Source organism: Hetaerina americana, unplaced genomic scaffold (genome assembly GCF_022747635.1).
Source record: "Hetaerina americana unplaced genomic scaffold, ioHetAmer1.1.p SCAF_8, whole genome shotgun sequence".
Lineage (NCBI taxonomy): Eukaryota > Metazoa > Arthropoda > Insecta > Odonata > Calopterygidae > Hetaerina > Hetaerina americana.
In genome coordinates, this window is record NW_027287427.1 from 60,036,823 (window position 1) to 60,049,078 (window position 12,256).

Sequence of the window (12,256 nt, forward strand, 5' to 3'; positions counted from 1 at the left end):
ATACGTCAGCGGTGGGCACTCACTGGACCGTGCGCAGTTCAAGAGGGAGAAAACAGTGAGAGGAAGAGAGAGACGGCGAGGGAGACTGAAACAATGGGGAACAAAAATAAAATTTGGGAAATGAGACGGATGATATAGGAATTCGCATTTCGTGGCTGACTATAAATTGCATTGCATTTGTTAAAGACGGAAAGAAAATTTTTGACCAAAAATCTTAAGCAGTCTGGTGGTTAGAATAGGTTAATGCCGACGCCGGATTTCTCTTCACCATTCCCTGAATATCCTCCCCTACCGAATTACTCACCTATCCCTTCTGATGCAAATGACCTCTACGGCCGGTCGTCTCCCCTAACAACCACTTCTACTATGATATGCAGCCTGGTTCGGAGTGGGGCACTTTTTTATCAATTTCAACATTAGCAATCGCAAACCAAAGAGCTTTGTCAAAATCTTCCAGCGAATTTAATTTCGAAAACTCACCTCTTCATTGTGTAGAAGTAGTAGGGAGGCGACCGACAGCCAAGGTCATTTGCACCATTAGAGATTAGGATGGCAAAGGATGAAGGGTAGAGAGAAACTCGGCGTCGGCATTAGCCTACTCTTGACGAAAGGCGCCCAGGGGTCCGTAAATTAACGTCCCATCGCGCTCGTGCATAAACGTGCTCTCCATATAGCCCCTCAAGTAGCAATCGGGATACCACTTAAAAATATCCGACCCCCCGGGATTCGAACCCGGGCCTTTTGGGTGGGAAGCCAGCACGTTAGCTTACCGCACCATTCCGATCCCCACTTGAAAACAGGAAATAAGGAACGGAGGATGGAGAGCAGGGCAATTCACTAATTAGGGGGTGATCAATTTAGGTTCAGGAAAAAGAGCATCCGTTTGGCATTGTCATAGCAGTAATGAAGTTACTAATAAAGAGGAACTTAGTATACATTCGAGATGTAACAGCCTGTTTCCTAGATTTCCAGAAAGTATTTGTTAGAGAGGATTGGATGGAATTAATGAATCTATTGCAGAAAACGGGAACAGATTGTAGGGATAGGTGACATCCTTTGTATGTTCATGCCATGTTTGTACATGCCTGTACTATATGTTGTCAAATCCCTTCCTGCATGGGACTGCCATGGAGGAAATGTGACTTAAGGGGAGAGAGTATAAGTTGCATGTCTATGAAATAGTAGAATTTTCAACTCTCCATAACCTGTCTTGTTATGGTAGAGGCTTGTCGCACGCACATTTGTGGTTCATTTTTATTCATTCTTTCTGAATAACTTATTTATTAGGTGAATTGAGCCTTGTTTTGAATTGTCTTCCTCCAGCATCCATACAAATTTGAACATTATTTGATAGATTTTTACGAAATATTTTCCCTTTCCCTTCCTATCCCATATCCTCCCTTATCACCCATCCTTCGCACCTGGTGCTTGCACCACCTGCCACACACCCTTTCGATTGATTGAATGGAAGACACTACATTTTTGTCATCTAGGTTTCATCAACAATTCACAAATTTCCTGAGAACCCTGATGCCATCACGTTGCCATGCCTTTACTGGGTTGTAATGCAGTCTCCTTACTTGGTATTGGCTTAACTGCTTGACACTATGAGTGCCCTGGTTACGCCAGAGAAAAAGAGAACCTACTTTTACACATAAAGCTCTTCCAAGCAAGATGATGGAAGCAGGAGGATACTGTTTTACCTTTGCAGAAGGGCGAACTGGTCTAAAACCAAGTGAAATACTCCAAGTTTTTGTTGAAACCTCATGTGCAATATTTAAATTGAGTCATCCTGAAGAGACGAAAATTTCTTAATTTATTTTAAATATAGTATATTGATCTTTTGAGTTACCTTTCATCTTGGCCTGTTATGTAAGACAACTATGCAGGTATTCCAGCAGGCTATTTTCAGCTCAGAAATGCAGACACTTCGAACTCATGAGCTAAACCAACATGGAAGGTAATCCAAAAGACCAACTCACTTCAAGGAAACCTTCACTTCAAATACAGAAAAAAATTAATTCACGGCCTTAAATCGAACTTCAATTCCTCTATTGGGTCAACCTATCATAAAAGGTATGCCCCAAAAGTAGTATGGCTTATTTTTTTCCGGATAGATCAATGTAGATTTCTCTGGCAGGACTTGAGGGAAGGGAGTCTCAGGAAACGCTGGTGGCAGTTGGCTCCCAGCCTTTGAGGAGTGTGGATCGTCCATTGCCAAACCTCTATACCGTGACTTCGTTACACTCTGTCATGAACGGATTATTGGAACAGCTCTATGCCATCAAATTTTGCGTCACTGGGCAAAATCATGAAAGAGACTAATGATATGATCAAGGTGGTTAATGGTGATAATGCCATGGGTAGATCGGGTGTTTTTGAGTGGCACAAGTTATTTCGGAAAGGTAGAGAAGTTGGAGATGCTGAATGTTCAGGGGCCCTTTGACCTCAAAAACCGACGGAAATCTTGCAAGAGTGAAAGCTCTGTTGGACAGGGATCGCAGATTAAGTGTTCGCATGGTTTCTGATGAACTTAGCATTCCTAAGTGATGTGCATTAACTTGTGGCTGAAAACGTCGGCATGAGAGAGGTGTGTGCAAAGTTGGTGCCATGAGTGCTCTCGCGCGAGCAAAGAGAAACCGGTCTGAGGAGGGTCTACCAAGAGCTACTCAACCATGTCGGGGAGTATCCAAATTTTTTTCAGCCCAATCAGCCATGCTGTTAGGACATCAGCACGGCTAAGTGGAAGTGTTACAACAGGCCATAACGAGGGAGCTTAGCAGCATTCCGGGCCCCACCTTACAGGAGTATGAGGTGTGGAAAACCACACACAAGAGTGCTACTTTGAAGACTTTCAAGTGAATGTATCAATACTGGAATTTAACTTTTTTTTAATGCCTCAGTGCTACTCCTTTTTGGACAGACCTTGTATGCTTATCTAGCCTCAGTTCTAGTCCTGGAGGTAGACATGAGGCATTTAACCATACAGGAGACCACAAGAGTCAAGACCTTTTCATATCTACTCACAATTGAAATAATTTGAAAATTCATACCAAGGTTGGAAGATTGATTATCTTAAGCAATCCTCCCACAGGGGATTTGGAATGGGGAGATGTCTTTATGAAGATGACAAAAAAATCACAGCATGTAAAAAATAGTTCATATGTTTAGTCGTCCATGGGAAAATACAAGATAATTTATTACTCTTTTTAAAATTGATACAACTGACAAGGATAAAGCTGTACAAGTTTGAACACTACAGGTTTCTATGATGTCTCATACAAAATTTTTCTCAATTTTTTCAAATATAAGATGTATTACAGTGAAGTAGAAAGATAAAACAAGACATACTTTCACAGTTACATATGTACTGATGTTTATTAAATTAACCACCTACCACCTTTGTATCTAATTTACAGGAAACTTTTGATGCATGGTATGTACTATGTATAAAAATTTTTTACTAGTAAATTTTTATAGTTTTGAGGAACATTAAATTACTTATTTGTTAAAAATTCAAACACCTAATTAAACAAGATTATAATATAAAATATAACAAATAGACATTCACTCGTAGCCAAAACGCACAAGAACATGGCTGCTGACAACATCCAACTATTTAATCCACTTTGAGCAAAATTGGCTTCATTGTATGCATCAGTTTAATCTGTCACAGGGAGCCCACCTTTCATGTATGCTAGAGTATTAATTTGAATACATAAGGTTCACACATAAAAGAGTATAAAATTCAGTACATATCAAGACTTGATATCCACAAGACTGAACTACTGGTTAGTCCATAAAAAGGACCTCCTCCCTAATTTATTACTTGGGAAACAAAAGATTTTCCTTGAACATAACAAAATCAAGTCAGTAGGCATTGTCAAAAAAAGCTACCACACTAATCAAAGGAGGATTTCAGATTTTGGATGCTCTCAACTTTCAAACACACGTGTGATAGGCGCTATTATTGGAAAAACAAAAGAAATAATGTACAATAAGGACCATGGAATGTATTTCACAAAATACTCAACAGAATCAGATACAAGTTATAAATTTGATATGTGATTGTCTGTATATGCAACCTATAAGGGCAGATCTAATTGACAGTGCTGGAATGTACAGGTTCACCTAGAGGTGTCAACCATTTTGTGACACCTACACTAGAAACATCACTAAAATTGAGTGGCATTCAAACGTTAAGTGTCTCACTCATACTCAGAATTGATACACATAATTTCATTGAAGACTTAAAAAATAGCATTTGATTAGTAATTAGCCAAAGGTTAGTTTTTTTTGAAAATTCAACTTATTTCTTTACATGACCAGAGAACTTGCTCAAGTCTGGTCAGGCATTAAAAAAAAAGGTAATTTACAACCACCTGGAGAGAAAACAAACACGTTTGTCCCCTATGATTCAATCTAGTGACGAGATGAATACAGTCATGCCACGTCCAAAGCAAAAAGGCTTCATCAAGTGAAATATTTCCTATTATACCACCACAAATCGCAACTTGTACTCTTCTTGTCACATAGATTAGTAAATCATTTCACCCGAGTTAGGGAAGCGAATTATTTGACACAATAAAACCAACTGAAACAACATTACAATATATAAAAATTATCAAGTGTGAACAAAAGATTGAGTGAACATTAAAACCTCCTGCCATCTCTTATTTCCACTTCACTTAAAGAATAAAACAATATCCAGACTTAGTCGTAAATACACAACATCCACACTTTAACCCTCAAGTTTCATTAAAACATTCATCTTGTGTTACATGTATGCCATTTGAAGAGTAGCATATGGATTTTTTTTTTAAATGTAAGGCATTCCCCTACATATGTATTATTAAGCAATGGCAATGCTCAAGCATCAAGAACATTATTTAAGTGTTCCCTCAAAGAAACTAAAAAACCCAAGTTGGAAGAAGGCAGCGAGGGACAGAGAAAGAGAGAGAGAGTGTGTGTGGGATGGGATAGAATGAGAGGTAGAAAGAGTGTGACAAAGATGGAAATAGATAGTTCCATACATGAGAAGAAACACCATGCAAAGTTTCTTTATAAAAAGATAAATTATGAAAGTTGGAATAGCACCAGCTCATGGGCCAAGTATAAGGTTATTAGGAGAAAACCAGATCAACTCACAGTACCGCTTTGAAATGGCTATTTAAAGATATCAGATCCATCCAAAAAAGCTATATTCAGAAACTTATCTATAAAACTCTCACTTCAGTAAAATGATACTTCAACAACGGTCTTTGAACTATTAATATCCTAACAGTAAAAGCATTTACTAGGAGTAAAGCGCAGAGAGAACAGAATGTTTAGAAGCAAACACAGAATACCCTAAGGAAAAAAAAGATAGGTAAGAGGCAGGAAGAAATACCATAACAGTAAATTAAGCAACATTCAAAAAACACATGTTCATTAATGAGCAAGTTCATAAAAAAGTACTCAGAAAACTTCTCAAGTACTAAAACATAAGGTTATTAAAACGAGTAATACTATGTTATTTAGAGAGACGTAAGTACAATCAAAGGCACCACCAGACACAACATGGAACAACGATTGCCATAACAAGGTATGCCTATAAATAGGGCAACAAGATCGCAACTATTATGCATTACGGAGGAAGATTGCAACACCATTTAGAGTTTGGCTGCATTGAAAAGTAATTCTAATCTGTAATGATCGATAAACATGAATTTGAGGACATAATTCCACTTTATAAACTTGACCAATGAATGGTAATAATACTTTTTTTTGGTGATGCATGCCTGAAGGATAGAGGGCTAAAAAATATAGACGTTTCTCAATTCAATGGCCCATTTCGCAAGGATTTTTTGACTCTCATAGAGAATACTGAGTATTGATTTAATACTACATCCAATTTCCACAATCCAGAAAGAAGTATTTCCAGGTGTACTTCTCAAGACAGATAAAATTTAAATGACTAATTTGTACTTGCACATCTATTCTAAACAAAAATGGTAAAAAAAAAGCTTGGAGGATAGTCAGGATTTAGAAGTTTAAAAAAACGGAGCCAAGATAATTAGATTAAAATTGAGAAAAGAGCATATCATACGACAGCTCATCCAAAGTAAATACTGAGACATGCAGCAAAAAAAAGTACTCTAGGACTATTTTAATATTTTTTAATGATAAAATGTTTTTATAAAAATAATACTTTGCTAGGCAAAAACAGGGCGTCATAAAAACAAATATAATATAAATATTTAAATAACCATTAGCTACTCACGCCTGACCCAGCAAGGTTTGAGAGTTCATTAAAAACCTTAACCCAAACGACATAAACAATCATGCAATTCATTCACATTAAACATTCCCACCAATAAATACCATAAGCCATGAAAAAAAATATAATACCCGCTAAAAGACGACCACCTATGTAATGTTTGGCAACAATAAAATCCCACATTACAGATGAAAAAGGGCTAATGCTATAACAATATAGCAGGCGAATAGAAACAGGTTCTAATAAAAGCTTGAACATGTGAGTTGATTAAATGACATCCAAACCGTCAACTGGTTCCCTCTGCTCCATCTATACTTGAGGCCCATTTGATAACAACATATGCTTTTTCACTCACATTCTTGAACATGTAGAGTAAGGAGAAACAATATAAAGTCCATTGAGAATAGTCAAATGTTCTCAGTTTCTATCACAAGAGAACAAGATTGAGCATGGCACATTCAAGATATAGGGTGTCCAAGGCAATATGAAGGAAATTCTTTGGAAAATTATATTTTGTTACAACAAGAAATTCACCAACAAGCTAAAAAAATTATCATCTTAATTTACAAATATAATCAATATTTTGATAGTTACAATTTTACAGTTCTTCAAGGCATAGAAAGATGCAGGTAAGGTCATTGAGACAGTTATCCTCCTCCCATTTCCTTATGGTGAAAACGCTTTGAAAGTACAAGTTGGCACATGTAAATATCTCACTATTTCTTCTAGAAGGGAAAATAGCATATGCCCAAAAGCTCTTTACCTGCTTAGTAAGTAGTGCAAGGCCATTGTTTTTTATATTTATACCCTTTTGTACAACCTATCACTCTACAAAAGTTGAAAATATATATATAATATATGTATATATATTTATATAACATTTATTCAGGTCAGAATAAAGCTGATTGGTGTCATGATTTGTGAATTTAAAAAAATTCACTCGGCTTAATTTTTAACATACTGTTGATAAGCTTACTTTTGGGTAGAAAAATTTTACAATGTGCATAGTTTATACTGAATGTATTATATGTTTTTATAACAAAAATAATCAAAGCTAACAACCAAAAATTTATATATTTTATATATATACAGTATTAAAGTAGCTAAAAATGATTTATCATATTCATCCAAAGAATATCCATCTTATCAATGTCATTTATAATCGAATGTCCTTTTGTTTGACAATTATGAACATTCCAAAATGTTACAGCATGAAAAGCATGATGAAATATGAGATATAAGAAAATTTATGCTTTAATCATCATTGAAATATTTTTCAAACTCACGTTTCAATGATCTTACAACATCTAAGAAATATATTTAGTTATTTCTGTATTTAACAAGGTTATATATTATTTTATCACTGTATTTAAAAAATCTAGATTTTAATAACTTTATCAGCAATTGACTTACAGTTTCCTTTAGCTTATACCTAAGCGTGAAATAAGGTTTCCAGTTAAGTACAATAGTAAGAAATAATACATGGCAATGAAAGTATTCCATTTCATGTCCAGAAGACAACTGCAACTCCGAGAAAACTGCTGATTCTTGCAAGTACATTCTTCAGACTTTGCACTGATGAACCATCCACTTCAGTTAAATCTTAGCTACTCCATGATTGGCATTGACAGAAATTTCATTGAGATATTTGAGAAAGTGTGAAGAAAAACATGTTACACCACTGTCTCCATGTCCTCAGCAACTAGCTGGAACTGCTCTTGACCTGGAGATTTAAGAAACAATTTAAGCTCATAGATAAGCATGCAGCATATCACAACATTAAGATTTAAAGATATACATATGACAACAACTGTGACAACATCAGCCCTTCACTCAAGACAAGGCATCTGTTTCAATGATGCATAAGATGGTTTTAACTTTGGCTGTACTGTGCTGTGGCTCTTGTAAAACATTTACTTTTGAAGTGCGGGATAAAGTCGTTAGTTGCAATATTTGCACATGTGCAAAATGTGCATAAATGCTCTGAATGAAGTGACATCACATTGAAAGCTATCTCTGACTGCCACCATATTTACTGGGATTTTCCACTATTCTATGTAGATAATCCCAATATTTACAAAATGGCAGCCGATATTGAGAATTTGTACATGGAATATGGACTGGCTCTCTAATCTAATGGATCTACTGAAAATATTACCTTGCAGCCAATTGCAAAGAAAGCTGTAACTTTTCTACAGTAATGAAGTCTGAAGACAAAGAACAATTGGGCCTCAACAGTGATAACTCAAATTTTGGGCCCAAAAAGTGTAAACCCAGGATTTCACACCACCATTGACAAGTTTCCTTATAGTGTCAAAGAATACTTTTGGCCAAATTTATAATATTTTCTGTTTTTGTAACTTTGTATTTGACATGTCTTGTACAATTACCAGTATTTCAATGGAATGTGTCTTGGATGAATAAAATATTATTACAGTTGAGGAAGAACTAAAGCAACTTTTGATTACTGCAACAAAGAAGAGCGGTAAATAAAAGAAAATGAAACATTGAGCATTAAACAAGTTGAAATTGCTCAAGAAATTTGATGTGGAGGCTCTGTTGAGCATTTGGTATTGCTATGAACACTATCAAATCTGAAAAAGAAGGCATCCATCTATTTGCTCTAAGATTTCCAAATTTTGGAAAGGCATGCTTGGAAAAATACATTACCAGAGATTGAACATTAGCAAGAGGAGATGCAAGAGGGGGGGGGTTTAAATGTGTGGCACTGACATAAAAGATACAGAACAAAAAACTTGCCACATACTCGCATGTGGAGAACTTCAATGCAAGTATTCCTTGGCTATGGCTGTTCAGGAGGCAATATTATTTATGTTAATGGTACCATGAGGTATACCGATCAAGAGTGCTGACAGCGATGCCATTGAACCATTTGCCATAAATTTGAAAGTTCTGATGAGTGATCGTGATTTACAGTAGCCTCAGATATATACTACAGATGAAATGCACACATAGTAAAGAGCATTGACCGAATCTATGCAAAATTTAATATGTGAATCCAAGATTCCTTGATGAAAAATCATTGAAGAAAGTGTGTCTGTATACTAATACTGATCTCAGCCACAGTTTGATAAGAGCTGTCATGAGTATATATAAACAACCTTGAACTATTAGTAGGCTTATGGATGACTTCTCTTGACCTTAAAGGAATTTGATTAATTCATATTTTATTGGGTAATTACAATGGACAGACTCCATAATAATGCTGTTCCCGAAGTTACTTAATACCAAATTGCTGTTGTGGGAATTTCTAAGGAAGAATTAAAACTGTTATTTTCATAATTACTTCACTTAATTCGGACAACTCTCAATACTATATAGTCTGGGTTAGTGAGGGTTTATTTGCATTGAAAAATATACTGCAGTCCCTGAAAGCAGAAGCAATGAAGTAGAATGAGATTCTTAATATGAACATCAAATGCCCAAATGAAGAAAAATTAATTGAATATTCTCCAAACAAGTGATAAAATTCAAGAAGCAACTTTGGAAGTTAAAGAGTCATTCACAGAACTTTACCAGGCTTTGAACCCAGATCGTTTGATTTTTGGTTTAGTGCTGCACCAGAATGGCTTGGATAATTGTAGAGTTAGGCAAAAATGCGTATTTTAAATTCCCAAAAGTTCGGAAATAAAGACACTGAGAAAGATGAGATTTACATCATTCATCAGTATCAGAAATTTATCACATGCCCATGTAATTGGCATCTCTTCAAGAAAACCCAGTAAATTGTCAATTTTTTAGTTATTTGTGTAGCATACTACACAAAGTAATGATATAGTATTTGCTCCTCTTTTCTTAACACTTATCAAACTTTGAGCTTAAAAAGCTAGCTAATCCTACGGTTAAGTTATTGCCTCATCCATTGGTTTTGATATTTTTTAATAGCTGAAACTTTCTATTAAATGTTCTACAAATACATAATTCCAACAAAATAACAAAATCAAGAAATGAATTTTAAAATGCTAATCCAATCTATTCTATGACCAATACTGGCAACTGAAGACTTGATGGTTGATTTCTAAAAGACTTGAATAAATATCCTGACTTTTCCTACTCGACCTAATGGCAAACACTTCTGATTAGATTTAATGAAACAAATAAAAGCTTTTCTTACTCTCTAAGTAGTCAGCCAGTTCTTCATCCTTTGACTGGAGGGCCAGCTGGCGAGGAGTTTGGCCATCACGGTCCTTCAGCATCAGTGAGGCACCTCCTGCCACAAGCATGCAACAAATACTCCTTTGTTTGTGAGCTGCAGCTTTATGGAGAGCTGTTTGGCCTCTGCAAAACATCACCAAGGTTATAAAATGAAAATGATGTGGGAGAATAATCTTATTCTCATGCAAAGATACCACTCTTGGATGTGAATTTAAGTGAAGAAATCCAAAGAAAATAAGCATACAAATGTATCTGCTCTGGTTATGACAGTAATTAACCAACTTTGGGAATATATTTTGCAGATAAAAAATCCATGCAGAGGAGTACTTTGAATTTTTTTAGGCATAGTGGAAATAGTTTCACCCAACCATAGACATTAATACTAAAAGTCCATCAAGTGTAATTCAGTAACAATTGATGTTACAAAAAAGTAGTGAAAACTTATATATGAAGTGTGATTTCGTATGGCATGGAAACATCGTCATTGAAGCAAAGTAATAGGTGTAGATTAGAGGCTTTTGAGAAGTGAGTGGGGAGAATGAAGGAAAAGATGAAATGGAGGGAAAGGGAAAAGATGAGGAAACACTAGGCTGGAGTAAAAAAGAGAAAGCATTCTGGGGAGAAATCCAAAAGAGGCAGGAAAGGTGAGTGTAGAGCATTTAAATTGGCAATAGGATGCTGAAGACTTGTGATAGAGGGGAGAACGTCAGGTAAATGATGAAAGGTGGAAGTACTAGACATTCAGGGGAGGAGAGATAATTGTAAGAAGAAATCCACAGGAGGAAGGAAAGATTGATGCAGAGCATTTTCATTAGTGGTGTGATTGTATGAAAATGCAGGAGATGCTGCAACGGTAACTTTTGATGGAGTCATCTGCTACAGCAAATTACAACGCAATGACTTCCTTCATTCCCTGTTTGTTTAAAACCCCTAAATTTCCGAGTGTAATGGGATGCCTTGGTAGCTTAACTGGCTTAAGCACTCAGCCAAACATCCAGGGATCCAGGTTCAAATCCTGGTCAAGACAAATGATTTTTACACATTGAAATTAATGCATTGTGGTGAAGTGATGTTAAGTCATAGATGGGAAATTTCGAGGCAATTGAGAAAGGCGGAGAAAAAGAATGTGCATGTGGGATAAAATTAACAAAGTAATAATGTATGCGGAATTGAAGAAGGGTTTATTATACAACTGGATATCAGGTTGTCTTCGGCAAGGCTGAAAAATGTAGGGCTGTTAAGTTTACATCCATTTAAAACACCAATACTACGATAAAAAAATTACTCTGGAAGAATCAATTTTTCCTGACTGTTAACTGTAAATTTTCACAGAGGATTTTCATTTTACCCGGTTTCCACTTTGATTGAAATTTTTTATTCGGAGAGTACAATAAAAATATTTAAAAAAAACTTACTTCTCATTGTCCACCATGTTTAGGATTGATGTTGGTGCAGAAGCAATCAAATATTTGATAATATCCTTGTGGCCATGTTGGGATCCAAGGTGAAGGGCAGTCTGGCCTGATGAATCAATGGACAACAGAGAATAGCCCGTTGCATGCAACTCCCTTAGCTGGAAATAAGATTTCATTCTGATGTGAGATGAAATGAAATACAATCACACCACCACATTACACATGAATGGTTAGTCTATGCAAGGACAAACAGAAACATTCTATGCGGAAAAGCCAAGTGGTTTAATTTTAAGTTCAATATGAAGAATTTCCACCAAGTGACGCCAGAAACTGTTTTATTTATTATCGCATAATTTAAAAAAATCCCTTCTTCTTTGGCTGAAAGCAATAATGTAAAAATGAATAA

The 12,256-nt window shown here is 35.9% G+C and overlaps 1 protein-coding gene across 3 annotated transcripts in view; it reads right to left on the bottom strand.

The window, feature by feature from the left end:
* Positions 1 to 3,176: 3,176 nt before the first annotated feature.
* Positions 3,177 to 12,256, bottom strand: part of rdgA (retinal degeneration A) — a 113,288-nt gene continuing 104,208 nt past the window's right edge. For all 3 annotated transcript variants that reach the window (XM_071596710.1, XM_071596709.1, XM_071596708.1), the window contains 3 exons: positions 11,851 to 12,008; positions 10,395 to 10,558; positions 3,177 to 7,982 (listed from right to left, as the gene is read on the bottom strand). In XM_071596710.1, coding sequence (XP_071452811.1) covers positions 7,933 to 7,982; positions 10,395 to 10,558; positions 11,851 to 12,008 — 372 coding nt within the window. In that variant the 3' untranslated portion in view covers positions 3,177 to 7,932. The remainder of the gene's footprint in view (positions 7,983 to 10,394; positions 10,559 to 11,850; positions 12,009 to 12,256) is intronic.